The sequence below is a fragment of the Octopus bimaculoides genome, chromosome 6 (assembly GCF_046866305.1).
Source record: "Octopus bimaculoides isolate indiv1 chromosome 6, ASM4686630v1, whole genome shotgun sequence".
In the NCBI taxonomy this organism is placed as follows: domain Eukaryota; kingdom Metazoa; phylum Mollusca; class Cephalopoda; order Octopoda; family Octopodidae; genus Octopus; species Octopus bimaculoides.
This window is the reverse complement of record NC_142933.1, coordinates 113,485,165-113,503,547: the sequence shown is the minus strand read 5'-3', so window position 1 is coordinate 113,503,547 and position 18,383 is coordinate 113,485,165. Positions and strand designations below refer to the sequence as shown.

The 18,383-nt window shown below is 35.3% G+C and overlaps 1 protein-coding gene across 1 annotated transcript in view; it reads right to left on the bottom strand.

Annotated features, from left to right (window-relative positions):
• LOC106882610 (uncharacterized) overlaps positions 1–18,383 on the bottom strand; it is a 112,691-nt gene that overhangs the window by 42,864 nt on the left and 51,444 nt on the right. Inside the window, exons 24-28 of the mRNA XM_089353509.1 lie at positions 17,056–17,167; positions 14,827–14,908; positions 8,172–8,288; positions 3,315–3,471; positions 123–365 (exon numbers count right to left, since the gene is read on the bottom strand). Of these exons, the coding sequence (XP_089209635.1) occupies positions 123–365; positions 3,315–3,471; positions 8,172–8,288; positions 14,827–14,908; positions 17,056–17,167 (711 nt within the window). The remainder of the gene's footprint in view (positions 1–122; positions 366–3,314; positions 3,472–8,171; positions 8,289–14,826; positions 14,909–17,055; positions 17,168–18,383) is intronic.

Genomic DNA, 18,383 nt, shown 5'->3' with positions numbered 1-18,383 from the left:
AAAAAATATTTTAAGAATATTTAATTAGCAATTATCTTAAAATTAAAACAGAAAAATTAAAGTCTAAATCTAAGCAGATAAAATTATCGAAAAAGCAAAAACATCAATAAGGATCAACTCACCGATTGTTTCAAAATAGTCTGGTTTATATAGCATAGTGTGGTTAGCAAGGTTAATTTTCTGTAGAACAGCAGCACAGATGCAAAACATATCACTGTCTTGACATTTAGTTTCAGTACTATTAATTAAATTGGAAAGGTTGCTAAGAATTTCAATAAACTGGATTTCTGAGATATTGTAGGAATTAAAGCTGCTGTAATTCTTATGTGTATAATTTAAAAGAGAATCTTCTTCTTTCACTCGACCTGAAATATCAAGAGATATTAGATTAGTTTCACCATTTTGCCCTGAAATGTGTTTAATAATAAATTTTGTTGCAATGATATTATAATATGAAATATTTAATGTAAGAAAGTTATTTTTGGCTTTCATATTTCAAGGTAGCATAAATTGAAATGGACCTTTTCATTAAAATATGATGCCACACAACCTCGCCACCCACCATCCACACACACATACACACACACACACACACACACACACACACACACACATGGATGCAGCATAGTTAAGAAGTTCGTTTACAATTACGAAAGACTAAGTTCAACTTCACTGCATGCCAGTTTGGGCAGGTGTCATTTAACACAACCCTGAATCAACTTAATACTTGTGAATGAAATAATTAGGAACACAGAATTACATCAGATATTGATAACTTTCAGTTATTTCAAGGTAAAGACTTCTTATACCACACTGTACCTTGTTGATTCTGTCTGAGAATTCCATTAAAGGTACATGTGTCTATGGAATACTCCAACCACTTAGATGATAATTAAATGTGCCCCAGGAAGTCTCATGGATCAAACAAATGAATATCTTCAAATCATTGGAGACCTATTTACTTTACAGAAATACGAATAAAAACTCTAAGTAATCAATGGGCTTTACATGTAATCAATAGGCTCTACATGTAATCAATAGATTCTATATGTAACCAATAGGCTCTGTCATTAAGTCAGTAATAAAATATAAATATTTGACTGAGCCCAATTCATAGATAATTACTAAAAGTTTTCTCATAAAGACCTAGAAATAATAAAAAAGGTAATAATAAATTACAGAAGAATGTTACTAAAATTATTAGATTGAAATAATTAAATCTGCTAGAAATCCCTTAGTTGAAGGAAGAGTGTGTCTCTATATTATATATTTAGTTAAGTTGTTCTGTTTAGTCAAGTTGAGTATTGTGAAATAATTGAGGTAGTTGGAGTGTATGAAGCTGAGACTAGTCTTCGATAAATCAACAGTTACATTGATCTCCTCCTATATGCCACAATCCCAAATGACACGATTAGAAGATCAACTTTAAGAGGTCCTTCTACAAACCACCAATTTTTATGAGGTCCTTTTGCAGACTATCCTGATGATAAATGACAATAACTGATTATTGTGGAGAGTGACTTCAATAGACATGCTGGACATCACTACAATGAATTTCCTTGTGCCCATGGAGGTTATGGCTTTGGGTCTGGAAATGAGGAGGAGCTCGCAGAAAGACTGCTGGAGTTACCTGCAGCACTAACTTCAAGAAACCAGTCAGTCACCTGATCACCTGTGAATGTAGTGAACTCACAAGACTATATCCTCATCAGAAAACAGGAAAGATGGATGCTTGTAAATGCAAAGTCTTTCCTGGGAAAGGAATCAGACTTAGATTATTGGCAATTTACTGTGCTCAAGAAGAGCAGTCTGTCACAGCAAAAGCAAGGTTCTAAAAGTATTGTGCTTATTCCTGTACATGCAGGACCTTGCATCCAATTGGCCCACATCAAGCATTCCCCTACGTTTCATCTTCTACCACCCATTCTCCATCACACTTTTATGGCATTACTCAGCTGTTGTAATCATTTGAGAGCAAAACTGACACATATTTCATCTCCCTTTTTGCACTACTAGTGATCTGTCTGCAGGTTTATCCAACTATTGCTCTCCACACTTCTTACATTGCTGAACCACTTCTATTTCTTTCACTTCTTCACCTCCATACAGATTATTATCATCATCATCATCGTCGTTTAACATCCGCTTTCCATGCTAGCATGGGTTGGACGATTTGACTGAGGACTGGTGAAACCAGATAGCTACACCAGGCTCCAATCTGATTTCGCAGAGTTTCTACAGCTGGATGCCCTTCCGAACGCCAACCACTCAGAGAGTGTAGTGGGTGCTTTTACGTGCCACAGGCACTAGGGCCAGTCAGGCGGTATTGGCAATGGCCATGCTCAAAATGGTGTATTTTACGTGCACCCACACAAGAGCCAGTCCAGGGGCACTGGCAACAATCTCACTCGAAAGTCCTTATACATGCCACGGGCACAAGTGCCAGAAAGGCGACGCTGGGCACAGGTGCCATGACGATTTCGCTTTCGTTTGCCCCAACAGGTCTTCACAAGATATTTACCATTAACCAAATCTCCACCCTTGTTTATCACTCACTGCATCCACCTCTAGCCCCATCCTTAACTATCTGTCACTCTTTCAGCCCAGACACTTATGAAATTAGCCATCCTTTTCTTCCTGATCCACAGCCTATACTCTCCCTTATACTCACCTTCTTGTATTTTGTGAGTATGCTCTGGTACCCCATCACCATCATCTTATCTCCCTGCATCATATAATGTGAGTAGCCATGTATTTCCTCTATAGCAAGACACCTGTGCTTTGCCATCCGGTTTCACCAGTCCTCAGTCAAATCGTCCAACCCATGCTAGCATGGAAAGCGGACGTTAAACGATGATGATGATGATGATGATGATACTTCTGCTTCAACACCTGACATACTGCCATCTCTCTCTCTCACTCTCAAATACAGTCCATCAAGGGAGCTTTTCCCTTTTCTTTACATTGTTTTGCAAGTTGCTAGGCAACCTCACTAACTGGTGTCATAAAAACCACCAGTACACAGTGTAAAATGGTTGGCATTAGAAAGGGTACCCAGTTATAGAAATCCTGCCAAAGCAGACATTGGAGCCTTGATGCAACTCTGTGGCTCATCAGACCCTGTCAAACCGTCCAACCTATGCCAAAATGGAAAACAGACATTAAATGATGATTGTGATGATGACAACAGTGATGACAATGATGATGATATATGTGTAAATGCAGAAAGAGGAAACAGAATATGACAATAACTGAGGAAATATTGTTCAGGTATTACATAAGAATTCTTAAAATGAACATTTACAGATACTTACAAGCTTCCCACATTTTATATACATCACTATTAGACGATGGATCAATGGCTTGCCCATTTGGCATCTTTCCAGTTAGTAAACCAGATAATAAATATGGTTGTACCAAATAGTGTGGAAGGGTCAAAATTATTCCCATGGAATCATTAACAGAAATAATCTACAAAATAATAATAAATAAATATCTGTGAACCAGTTATAAAATTAACATGAAATCATTCAGTGTTTCATTTTTTTTTTTTTTCTATCATGAAAAATAGATTTGATTTTTATTTTAATTTGGGTTAACATATTTATGTCATATCTTGTCTGAATTTTGGATGATGTAACTTTTCATTGACTTTGGTTACCTGATTTACACTTTGAGAATATTTTGGCACCCGTGTTGGTGGAGCGCTAACAGCACCATCCAAGATAGCAATCTGGTTCATTCAACAGTACTAAAATAAACACTGCATATGTAACACAATATAACACTTTTCTAAGTACTGAGTAACACTGAATCGTTCACAAACTGTGCAAATGCTGTCTCACAATCTAATATCTTTTCACAAAAGACCATATATCTTTGATATAGCCAAAACAACACCTCAATGGCCAGGCTTCTTCTTCCATGTTAGGTAGTATTACAGCCTTTTACAGTTGGTAACCCGATACAAAACTTATTTGCAACTGTACTTTAGATAACTGTTTGGATAGAAAGTTACTACTCAAGTAACTATTCTAGATCATAATTTAAAAAATCCCATTCAGTTGATTAACATGCATTTTCTTTTTATTTGCTAACAAACTGGAAATGAATGACTATTCTGCATCAACAACTATCTCTAAGAGGATAGATAAAATCATACAAAAAAAACAAAAAAACCCCAGCAAAATCATTTTGTAGATCAGTTGGAAATCCTTCTGAAAGCCACTATATTTGCACACCTCTGTCATATATCAATCCGATATTGCTTTTGAATGGAAGCAAAGAATGCTGTTACTCTTGACATAAACAGAGTCTTCAAAAAGGACTGGAATGAAAATGTGAAAAAGCTATCTATCTTTGAATGCCACACAAAACTCAGCATGTGCTTGTATGATTTTTGTATACCCCAACACAGCATGCATCTGCAAAGAATTCTTGACGGTTCAGAAAACACTTTGACTTATACACTTTTCTCTGTAACCACACACAATCTTTTGCTGACAATACCATTTTATGCTCATATACATTCGATCTTCAGAAATACATTGTCTCTGTGGTTTTCCTCTTAGTCACGGAACAGAGATCTACAATCTGCATTTCAGTGAGGATTTGATCAGCTTTCTTCAAAATGATCTAAACCAACACTCTACATAGTCCAAACAAAATATTAACATCTCTTAAACATGGCAATTCAAACAATTTTTAAAAACCTCACATAAATACCCCTAACATTCAAAATGTTTCACAGAGGCTATATTTTCTTTTAATCTCTAAATAGGTGATGGTACTTTACAAACAAAAATTATTCCTGAACCAATGAGCTGGGGGAGCTTCTATTGGGTTACTCACTGTTACCCTAAAATTACACCCTACTGTTTTAAGAAAAGGATATACTAGATAATGTAGCCTTAGATACATTAACCCTGGGTAAAAAAATGACTAAATGGGCACCACATGAATACCCAGGCCAAAGGGCCAATGAATGAAGACTAACCTGAGACTAAACTACAACAACAAATACTCTACAAACTAATTATGAGGTTCATATATCAAGAATTATTCCACTGCTGTTCACAGCTGGGAATAAAAAACCATTCTTATAATTTATACTTAATGTCTACATTTTATATGGAAGAAAATGTCTTCTTTATCAATCTTATAAACAATGATTGATTTCTTTCTGCCTCTTTAATAATAACTGACAAATAGACTTTAGCTCTTTAAAGTTGTATATACTAATTTTTCTTGCTTAACCTCACTGACCTCTTTCTCTCCTAATTATTGACATCTCTAAAATTCATCCCTACTCATATTTTCTTTATATTACTGATTCAAGTTAACCAGTTTCAAATCATCTTGTCAACTGTTCTTTGTAAATATAAAAAACTTTCTACTTAATAATAAAATCTTCCCACTTCACAAAAAAATCTACTTTGTCTTAATTACCAATTAAATAAGTGACTTTAATGCAATGATTTTACAAAAAAGTAATTGCATTTCTTTTAGTCCCACTTGTTTATTTACGAGATTTAGTAAACAGTATATAATATGGTATATCATTGTACTGTCAAATGAACTATTAGAGGACTTTCAGATCAATTTTTATAATTTTTGCTCCTGTATTTTTGATTATCATAATTATTACTAAAAGTGCCAAAAAGAAAAATGTTTTTGAAAATTAGATTTCCTCCAATAATAATAATAATAATAATAATAATAATAATAATAATAATGATAATAATAATAATAATAATCATCATCATCATTTAATGTCTGCTTTCCATGTTGGCATGGGTTGGACAGTTTGACTGAAAACTGGTAAGTCAGAGAGCAGCACCAGGTTCTGATCTGATTTGGCAAGGCTTCTACAGCTGGATGCCCTTCCTAATGTCAGCCACTTCAAGAGTGTAGTGGGTGCTTTTTACATGCTATCAGCATGGGTGCCACTGATCTGATACTGACATCAGCCATAGCTACGGTCTCACTTGGCTTGACAGGTCAGTACAAGCATAGTATATCACCATGGGTCTTGGTCACCTCCATGAGGCCCAACACTCAAATGGTGCTTTTTATATGCCACTAGCATGGGTGCCAGTCAGACTGCACTGGCATCGGCCATGACTACAATATCACTTGGTTCGACAGGTCTTCACAAGTGCAGCATATTGCCCAACAATTGAAAGATGCTTTAATAGGCCAGTTATGTGACACTGGCATTGAACATGACTACGGTCTCACTTGGCTTGATGTCACTGCCTCCATGAGGCCCAATGCATGAATGGTGCTTTTTAAATGCCCCCAGCACAGGTGCTAGTCAGACGACACTGGCATTGGCCATGACTATGATTTCATTCGGTTCAACAGGTCTTCACAAGCACAGTGTATTGCCCAATGTTTGAAGGGTGCTTTTAATGGGCCAGTTATATGACACTGGCATCAGCCATGACTACGACCTCACTAGACAGGACTTCTCAAGCATAGCATATATCTCCAAAGGTCTCAGTTGCTTGTCATCACCTCTGTGAGGCCCAATGTTTGAGGGCCGTGCTTCACCACCTCGTCCCATGTTTTCTTGGGTCTACCTCTTCCACAGGTTCCTTCCACAGAATATGACACTTCTTCACACAGCTGCCCTCATTCCCACGCATCACATGAGCATATGATTTTCTCTCACACACACTGTCTTGCAATTTGAAACACTTCAAGGCTTTGGTCCTCACGATGCCAAACATTGGCAAACCTCTTTTTTTCTGCTTCCCTTCTGGCTATCTGATACAGTTCTCTGCTGTCACCACACTTCCTGTCCCTCCAGGCCTGCTTCTTTTCCTTAATGGCCTTGTCAACTACATTCTTCCACCAACATGTTACCTTAGGTCAAGAGGGGATTTTGCACCAGCAACAGAATTGGTCAGTAGCCCTCAACTGTCCTGTAAGACCTCTAGCTGTCTTTCATGTTATGCTATATCCTCTTTTTCATCAAAAGCTTCAAGTAATACGTCTCTAAATCTCTTTCCATTCAGCTTCCAGATCTTTCTTTTCCACACTGGTTGTCTTCTGGGCAGCCATTTAGCTCTGATTCTGAAGTTGCTAACAACTAACTTATTAGTAGGGTATATCCGTCACCTGGTAAAGTTTTGGCATTTATAAGCAGCCATCTTTCTTGTTTCCTAGCGAGAATGTAGTCAATCTGACTAGTGTGCCCACCAGACTTGGTAAATGAACAGGTGACTGGCAGGTTTCCTGAAGTTAGTATTACAGATCATAAGATCATTTACATCACAGAACTCCAGCAGCCTGGTTACCTCCTCATTGCAGGAACCCAATCCGTTTCCACTATGCTCACTATGGAAGCTCCCTGGATGTTGTCTAACATGGCCATTGAAGTTGCCAACCACAAAGAGAAGGTCCCTGTCATTTGTTGACGAGGTAGTCTGCAAGAGGGTGTCATAAAATCAGTCTTTCTGTTTGTCAGATAAACAGTGACCATTAGATCATTACATCAGAAACAGACATCAAATACCTGACGTGGTGGTGAACAGAAAAGAAAAAACTGGCTGATCCCTGGCTTACCATTCATACAGGAAGTGCAAAAGATTGTCTTAACTGGTACGTTATACATATTGGGAAGAGCACTGTAGCTGTGAAATTTCTTTTCCTTTTCCCCTTTATTTTCTGTTTACTTTTAAAATTTTTTTCTCTGTCTTTCTTTCCACATCACATGACTTTGTAAATGGACAATTTGGTACGTTTATTTTAATGGCCTACCAATGTATACAGTGCATTTCTCTGCCCTAGGTGTCAGGAAGACACCCAGCAAGAAATGGAAACAGAATTGAAAGAAGATTATAATGAAAACAATAATAATAATAATAATAATAATAATAATAATAATAGTAATAATAATAATAGTAATAATAATAATAATAATAGTAATAATAATAATAATAATAATAATAGTAATAATAATAATAATAGTAATAATCATAATAATAATAATAATAATAATAATAATCATAATAATAATCATAATAATAATAATAATAATAATAATAATAATAATAATAGTAATAATAATAATAGTAATAATAATAATAATAATAATAATAATAATCTTGAGTATAGTGAAAACAGAACTCTTAGTCATTCAGGAAAATAACAGATATAAATACCTCTAAATGCATGTTGTTAAAGAAGATGGTGTTGTTTTCTTTTTCAAATGTGTTGTCAGTATTATTCTTTATCATCGCATTTCCTTCCTCATTTATTTCCAAAACTGCATTTCCAGACTAGATTTAAATAAAAGAATTTTTTTAATTCAAGAAATTCTCACAACTACCAGTCACATCCACCTTGTTTTCATTATTTTTGCAAGAAAATCTTTTAAAAACTTCTTCTTTTGTAAACAAATGCATTAGGTCTTTGGATATTAGGAAAATAAAATAAAAATGCAGAAATAGCATTTATGAAATTTATGTTTTAATAGCATGAACATTTTAATGGCCTGATCATTTTAATGGCACAAACATTTTAATAGCATAAACAAATACACCTCATTAAAAAAAACAGCAGAATCAGAATAGCTATTTGAGCTTTTTTCTAAAACAAATTTCATAGGGTTGTTGCCAGTAATTAATAATTTAAATGATTATCTTAAAAATATTAATACCTAGAGAGGGAGGCAATTTCTTTATTGGAACAATATCATGACAGTATATTTAGATTATAAAATAATACTTATCTAAATTATTTTTTTTCTACTCCAACATATGTAATTTATTCACAAAAGCACTTGTTTATCTTATAATGGGCATAGTAACTTACTATTCTTCTGATAAATAGCAAGTAACTGTTCAACATCATTCACACATCTTCACCATTTAGCATCATTTTTCCATGCTGGCATGGGGTGGAAAGTTTAACATGAACTGACAAGCCACAGGGCTACAGCAAGTTCCAGTGTCAGCTTTACCATGGTTCCTATATCTCGAAACCCTTCCAAACACTAATTCATAAATACACATTTAAAAATCTTCAACCATGACAAGCCATCTATTTGATTGAAATTAGTTGTAAGTTAGAGAGAAACGATTTTATTATTTCCGTAACAGCAACATGACCCCCAGATGTTGCTGTTAAGCACAATGTTTAATACAGCAAATGAATTGATACTGAATGTGTCTGCCAACCTACAACATCATTAACTAACACACCAGTGACTGTGTGAAAGAAGTACATTTGCTTGAAAATGTTAGGGTTAACAGTATCAACTGACAACAGTTGCTACATCTAGGAAAATGTCAAGCTAATGAATCAACAAACACAGCTGTTTCACAGTGATGTCTGTGAAACAGGAAGAATAGATCATTACCCTACAGAATATTTAACCCTTTAGAATTTAAACCAGCCATATCTGACTGAAATATTCTACCTGTTTTATTATGTTCAAAATGACTTTCATACCAACTTTTCATACCCATCCCACTATGTCATTCTAAAATTAAGCAATCACATCACCAAAATCTTGAAGCTACAAGATTAATGCATGATTAATTCAAGACAATGTGAATAAATAAGCATTACATTTAACAGAGTAATCTGAATGCTAAAGGTTAAATTTCATGGGATGTTCAGGTACACTGTTAACACACAGAAAAAGAATAAAAAGTAGAATTGCAAATAATACTGCAATGTAAATTAAACAAGCTCTGCTGGTTATGCAATGATAGAAGACTAATAGTAAAGAAGTTATACTAAATACCATCAAGACTAATATTCTCTCTGGGCACATGAAAGGAGAGGATTAATTCTACCTAGAATTCCAACCTTACCAACAGACGTGCCCCTTCAACTCATAAAACTTTTAAACCTGCCTATTGAATGCTTTATATGAATCAATAAATCACAATTTTATTTTGAAGTGATTTAATAGCTCTTCACTTTTTAAAGAATGGTACATACAATCTAATTCTTGACTTCCATATTAACGATATCTAATATAATTTAGTTAGATCCTTTTCATAGCTTGTACAGCAGTCTACAATAACTATGTGTGTGTGTGTGTGTGTGTGTGTGTGTACAGCCAGGGTAATAAAATTCATTAACTTATCAAAAGGAATGAAAGGTTGAATCAGTATTTTATAGTCCCCCCCCCCCACCACCACCACCGGCACCACCATTTTTCACTCAGTCAGGAATGGATTTACTGTATAGATTTATTAAAGGGATTTACGGAGATTGTCAGTGACAGATGGTCATGTTTATCTGCTCTCCAGTCAATGTTATTTTCACTTCAGAATCTGATGAAATCTTCAACAATCTTGCTTGCAGCCTTCTATCAAGATGCTCTCATATACAATCTTGTTGCTCATATGACATGAGGTTCTGTCTTCTTCAATTTCTTATCACTTTGTACATTGAAATAGATGGGTAAAAAAACTCTTTACAAGAATGAGGTGCATTCCAGAATTTTTGAGACTTTTTTCAGAAAGGTGGTTATAACAATTCTAGATTTTTGTAATTTCAGTGAATCATTACTGTACAGGCTGGTATCAACAAGTTTCCAGAGTAGTTCTACAGCATGCCAGCACAAGGTTGCATGCACAGTGAAAGCTATCAATGACCTTCATAAGGCAATGTACTGAGTGGCATCACTGTGTTTACTTTGCAAGTTATGAAATTTGTGTTTTTGTGATCGCACGTATGCTGTAGTCTGCGATTTTATCTTGAACAGGAACAAAGAGCCAACATGAAATTTAGTGTTAAACTCGGGAAGTCTGATAGAGACATTGAGCATGCTTCAGCAAACTTAGAGCAATGAGGCAATGGGTCATACACAATGATTTGAGGGCTACAAATGCTTCAAAAGCAGAAGAATGTCCTTGGAAGACAATGAGCAATCTGGAAGACTTGCTATGTGTGTCACTCCCAGAAATATGGTATTGTGCATCGAGAATTCGTTCCCCAGGGCATTAAACATAACTAGTCCTGGAAAAAAAACCTCCTCATACATCTAATAAACTGACCTGCCAACTTTTGTTATTCCAGATTGAAGAAGAAGAAGGCTGTAACAGCACTGTGAACACCCTCTGCTAAACACTGCTTGCCACAGCTTTCTAGTTTACAGAACACAGTCAAGATGTGAAGACAATTTGGAAACTCATTATGCAATAATGTTAAACTGGTCAAAAATGCTACAGTAACTTAAGAAATGATCCCATGTATACCAACAAGGAACAGAAAATATATTTACTTTGTAAAAAATTAAACAAGCAATTAACAGGACCTTTTCATAGGCTACTCTATGTTTCTGGATTAAGCTCAGTGTTCAAATCTTACCAATGTCAAGTTTGTCATTCAGCTTTTTGAGGTTGATAAAATAAAGTTCCAAACAAGCAGTCGGCTTGATTTAATTATCTAATGCAACTTCATGTTAAGATTGGAAAAAAAAATTATTGCTGCTACGATTGTTGTTGATATTGTTCTTATTAATATTTGATGAAAACTCTCAGCTTATTTTGCTGGGTATGATGAAAAGTGTCAGCTGTCTGCAGCCAGCAGACTAAGGTGGCACTTGTTTACTGGTCTTGCTTCAAGTAACTTAAGAAATGCTTGTGAAGAATTTGTGCAATTGCAAACAATGCTGATTTTTGTATGCGTTCTATCTTTACATTTGTACCAATCTTTTCGAGTCATGTTGGTAATTGAGTGCTGATACTTCCAAGCGTGCCAATTACTATTGGCATCATGTCTGCTTTCCTCATTGAGCACGCCCTTCATGTTTTCCACTTCAAATCATCTTAGTTGTTCAGTTTTTCTTCTTCTTTCTCTTTTTGATCCTGTTATCACTGATAATCACTACGCTGATTATCATGCAAGTTCTTTCTTTTTTATTCACCACAACAATGTCTGATTTCCAATATCTGGTCAGGTGAACGCACTGAATTATTGCATCCCACACACAGGATTTTGCAATCTTCATTCTCGGTGACTCCTTCTGGGGTTTCCTCATACCATGTCTTTGCTCTTTGTAGACCGGGATTTCCACAGAGTTTCCAATGGATCATCCTTACCACATTGTCATTTTGTCTTTTGTAATCATACTATGTCAATTTCGGGCAGTCATTAATGTAGCAAATAATCACTTCTTGTAAACCGAGGAGGTATGTTCTTTTCAAACCTTGAGGATTTTGCAGAGATTCCTTGCACTACCAAGTAATGCTGCTTTTTGGATATTCTCTATTTTCATTTTTATCTCAATCTTTTCCAGCCAACTTACAATTTCTTTGCTCTCTATATACCTAAGGGAACCAACAACTATTTGCACAATATACACTATTTTCATTGCCCATAGCCTTTTGGTTTCTTTCTTTAGAGTTTCAAATCTCACCAGTTTTTCTCATTTTTTGATGGTTCTGCTGTTCCAACAGCAAGGGTGTTTATGGTCTCACATTTTTATTGTAACAAGGATTTCTACAATAATGGGAAGAGTTTTCAATTTAAGATACCATATTTTTTTTTGTTTTTCAATTTCCAGGTTCTTGCATTTACTGATCTTTTCAAATTCTTTGACAGATATATTCTTATCAGAGAGAACACATATCTATCAGTTTACAAGTATTTTCTTTCTTGTCTTTAATAGCCTGGATTATTCTGCCTGGAAAATCCCAGAGGATGGTGACATTTTTACCATTGACCACTGGTTCAGAACGGTGCATACCAGTTAGCAGGAGTGTTGATTTGGTAATGCATATTTTCTGATGTAAATATTGCCCTACCCTATAATGATAATTTTTATATTTGTTAAGTGTTATCAGAGGACATCTCAAGACAAGATGGTTTATTGTTTCATCAAATCTGCTGCAGAATCTGCATTTTGGGTCAGCACCATTTTTAAGAACATTAGGCTGGTAAATTATAGTAAAAAAAAGCTTTGGTCTTGTGTTGCCAGTATGCTTTCATTCCTAAACTCCTCAGCCACTGCTGGGTTGTTTCTTGGTCAATATAAGCATTTTGGCTTCAAAGAATATTGTCCATGCAGGGACTTTTGGGCCCACTGTTCCTTAAGTTGTTTCTGCCTGATCTTTTTAGTAGTTTGTTTGACTGTTTTACTCACCTGGTAGCATTGGTTTCAGTTTTTTCATCAAGTCAGGATTAATATCAAGTTCCTTTGTAAGTTTACAAGTTTCCCTGACAACAGAATGTCACTTTTTGCTGCTTTCTTGTTCATATACTAACCACAACATCCAGTTCTCTGCCCTAGGTAAGTACCTGTTCATTTTTATAGTGGCTGTTTCAAGGTAGAATCCTATCTACATCATTCCTCTTTCTCTGCTGCCTCTAGGTAGGCACTGGTGATCAATATCTTAGGGTGATGCATGTTATTAATTGACAATAGCTTTCTCATCTTCTTATCCATGCATTGAAATTCTGTATGATTCCAATTAATAATATTAAAACTGTACTGGACTACTGGGATTGCCAGGGTGTTAATGGCTTCAGTGCAATCTTTAGAGTTCAGTTTGAGTCTTATTCTCCTGTAGTATTTGTTTCTTATCTTTTCCTTCATAGTAGTATGACTTATACCATCTCTTTCATTTATACACAGGTATTTATAAGTTTCTTGTGGGTCAAAATCCTCCATGGTAATGCTGATATCTAATTTAATGGACATTCTTTCTCTGAGCTTGCCTCTTACAAAAGTTGCATTAGCATGCTTATCAAAGTCAGCCAACCCAATGTCATTGCTAAACTCTCAAACAGACCTTCTAGTTCTTTGTCATTCTTTGCAAACAGCTTTAAATTGTCCATGTAGAAAAGATGGTTCATGATCTTAATAATTTTGTAGCCATATCCAGTGTTGTTCAATTCATTCAAGAGTGGGATCAGTGTCATGCATAAAGTAATGGGGCGAGGGCTCACCTTGAAAAATGCGTCATTTGATGTTGATGCTATTGGATTGGCTCACTCACTTTTTATGGGTTATAAAAATGTGTTCCATTTGGTCATGCAATTTCATGAGAATTTGGAAATGACAGGAGAGATCTTATCTCTCTCTCTCTCTCTCTCTCTCTCTCTCTCTATATATATATATATATATATATATATATATATATATATATATATATATATATATATATCAAGAGGTTTGAGTATCCTTTATGTAGGACAAATACTTACCTGTAATCTATCCAGGCTTTTACTTTGCTTTTGCTGTAGCAATTTTGCTGTAGCAATTTTCTAAAATCATTCTATTTTATGAGCAATTGGTTTTTGTACCCATAGAAATCCCTTTTTACATCCTTTCTTATAGAAAGAGGGAGTTCTATTCAAGGAAAGTATGTTTTTAATATCACCACCATCATCACTATCAAGGTGATAAACTGGCAGAATCATTAGCATAGCAGATGCAATGTTTAGCAGCAGTTTGCTTGTCTTTAGATTCTGAGGTCCACTTTGCTTTTCATTGATTCAAAGTAAATAAAATAAGTCCCAGTCAAATACTGTGGACAATGTAAACTGCTCCCCTCAAAATTGCTAGCCTTATGCCAAAAACTAGAAAGACTTATTGTTAGAGGTATTTTTCACCTCCATTAAGGATAATCAAAAAAGCAATCTTTATTATTATCATTAGAAGTAGTGAAGAACATTGGATTAAAAATATTCAGATTTGTCTCTGAACTCTTACAAAACCTGATTTTACTATTTCTCAGTTTGGAGTCTAAACTAAAATAGACTGCAGTCAGTTCAGTTGCCACTGTCTCCCTTTAAAGGTGCAAAAAATGCTTCTCTAGTGTTGAATATATATAAATGAATGAAGATTTTTACCTTGATAGCAAAGGCTGTGTAGACTGGTATTTTTGAAAATTGGTCATTGTCTTTCATTTCTACACGTACTTGAATTGTAACACTTTGAATAAGATAAAGAACACAAAGAATGTCAGTCAACATACATACATACATACATACATAAATACATACATACATACATAAATACATACATACATTTCTTTGTATGTTTCTTTGTGGATGACTTGAAACTTTATGCAAAGAACATGCACGAGATAAGAAACAGCTTTGAACTAGTTACAACATTCTCAAAGGACTTAGGGTGGGAGTTTGGTCAGGATAAATGTTGTTAAATGGTTGTGAAAAGGGGCAAAACTATGAACCAGACTTGTAACATCTCCATCTATGATTTGACTGTTTCCCTTATATCTGACAAGGAATGTTATAGGTATCTAGTGGTGGATGAAAACATATTTTACAAAGATATATGTGATCTAAGAACTAGAAAACATCCACTCAGAAAATATTTAGATTAATGTACAAGAAGGGATGAGGTATTGATGGGTTAATGACAACAATGTCACTGCTTGTAGCCTAGCAATTTTTGAAGAAGGGTAAATGTAAGCAAATGCACATATGTGCATGCACACACACATATGTGTGCATGTATAATAGAATAAAAGGATAGAGAGATAAACAGATATTAGGTCAGATTATGACATATTTATATCTATGCAACATATTAAGCATAGCAACTAGAATAAGAACTAGCTGGGAAAAGTTCAGACATCCATTATCTTTGTTGGTAACATAGTGACTCTCCTTAGAGTGAAAGGCAAATTGTGTGATGCTTTTGTGTGAACAGCTATGCTACATGGTAGTGAAATAGAAGCTGTAAATAGAGAAGACATGCAAAGGCTTGAAAGAAAGGAATGCAGTATGCTCCATTGGATGTGCAATGCCAGTGTGCATGTACAGCAATGTATAAATGTGTTGAGAGAAAAATTGGGCATAAGAAGTATTAGATATAGTGCTCAAGAGAGAAGACTGTGCTGGTATGGTCATGTGATGCAAATGGAACCTGTGGAAGAGAAAGACCCAGGAAGATGTGGGATGAAATGGTGAAAAATGATCTAATGTTGAGCCTCCTCTATGAGGAGATGACAAAAAAAACCAAGATGATAGACATTTTGCTTAAGAATATCAATTCATCTAAGTAAAAATGAGGCCCTAAAGGCATGTCATTTATGTCTGTGCCCCCACCTTCTTACAATCTATCCCTTACAAATCTCTTCTCTCCACAACTCATCTTCCTAACAACCCCTATATCCACCTGTGTTCACCACTGACTGCATTCACATCTCCTCCATCTTCTACTCTCCTTTTGCAATCTCATGAACTTACCCACCCACCCTATCCAATCCTTTATATCATTCCACTTATATCCCCTTCCATGTAAGTTGAGGGTATGCCCTGACACATCTTCACTATCTTCTCTCTCTCTCCTCCTTTCTTTCCCTTTTCCCAGTGAAGGGAGGCATGTCTCAGCTCTACTGATGATAGACACTTGTTTCTGTCCCTCCCATCACTTGACACAAAATCACCTCATTTGACACCATTCCCTGCTGCTCAGTTTAGCGGTTCTGTCTTGCAAGGTACTTAGTGACTTCACTAGTGCTGGTGCCATGTAAAGTGGTTGGCATTAGGAAAAGTGTCCAGCTGTAGAAACCATATCAAAGCAGACAATAGAGCTTGTATTGCCAGCTCCTGTCAAACCATCCAAACCATGCCAGCATGAAAGGTGAGTGTTAATGGTGGTGGTGATGATGAAGAGAGAGAGAGAGAGCGAGAGAGAGAGAAACAAAGGCATAAAGGAATATAAAACATGGGAAATCAGTAGAAGTCACATTAAGAGATATTTATAATACTTGCTACAAGCTTTTACTGATCTATGATTTATATTCCTTTATATATTTGTTCCTCTCAATATGTTGTATAAATTTATAAACAACAGGTATCTCATTCAATATCTGTGATTCACCTCTCTATCCTTTTATTCTAATATACACGAAACCAGTTTAATCAATACATTGCCTACAGCTGATTCTTATTAAGGCAGTTGCCACATATTTACATTTAAAGCTGCACCTGAAGCTGAAGTTTAAACATGAGTTCAACCTAAGTATTAATTGTATGTATCTATTATTTTACATCATATTACACACACACACACACACACACACACACACAGATAGGAAGGTAACTTACCTTGTGTCAAACCCTGGGGCTTTAACAGTTAATAATGTATACTCTCCTGCACCATAAAAAGTATTCCACTTCTTATTTATCATCTTGAAAACCAAGGGGTCTAACACAAATACTGTAGTTTGATACAAAAGAAAAACAGTTTAAGAACAGATACATTTCAAGTCACAATTTATATATACCATCCCTTCTATACAGCCACTCAGCCATTCCTTCTATGCATCCATCAATCCATGAATATTAACATCTTGACACATATACCAATTATCTCCATATCAAACAACAGCATCTTGCCACAAATGATGCCATAAATGTGGAAAACTTTCTTCTCTCATACAATGCTCATTGCTATTTCCAAATATTCACCACCTTTCATATTTGCATATCCAGATTAAGCATGGTTCTTACCATGCTTAGAATGATCACGGCATAGAGCGATTCCAGTCATATTAACTATACTTGTAGAAACTCCTCACACATTTTTCTGCTACTTATGAGAAGGGTACACACACACACACACACACACACACAAACACAAAATTGGCAACATAGGAATCATCACTACTATCATCATCATTTAATGTCCATCTCTCATGCTAGGATGGGTTGAACAGTTTGCACCAAGCTTCAATATCTGCTTTGACATGGTTTCTATGACTGGATTTTTTATGTGGCACCATTACTGGTAAGGTGAAAAAAAAGTATAAAGTTATGTGTGTGTATGTATATATATGTGTGTGTATACATGCTGGTGGCCAGTCACTTGAGCAGGGCTTGTATCATATTATAACATTGGTGTTTATTATAACTATATTGCTTAAGTCAATTAAACATAATGAAATTTATTAAAATTTTAATCTTTTTTTTTTCTCTGTGGATAATTCAGAGAACTCATAATGGCAGATAATTTCATTTCTGATTCAAGAAAAAGTGTGTTAAATGGATACTGGAAATGTCTAAGTGAAACATTTGGCACTCAAGTCTCAAAGTGATAAAACAATTTAGCACATCAATGAGAAAATTGATGCCACTAGTTCAATTCTGAATACACCTAAAATTGGTCAACTGAAACCAGTTCACACAAAGTACACTAAGCAAAATTTTGCTGAAGAATTTTGTTCATGGTTTAAAAAAGTCCACCAGAAGAGCTTCAGCAGAATCAAATATTTCATGACCCTTGAGTCTATGAATTCTGAAATTGAAAACTTTTCATTCATGGCTACTTGGTTTATTGGAGGATGACACCAACATGTAGCAGCGATTTAGTGAGATAATGAAAACAGAAGGAAATCCAATCCTTTTAGATAACATTGTGTGAATCAATCAATTTT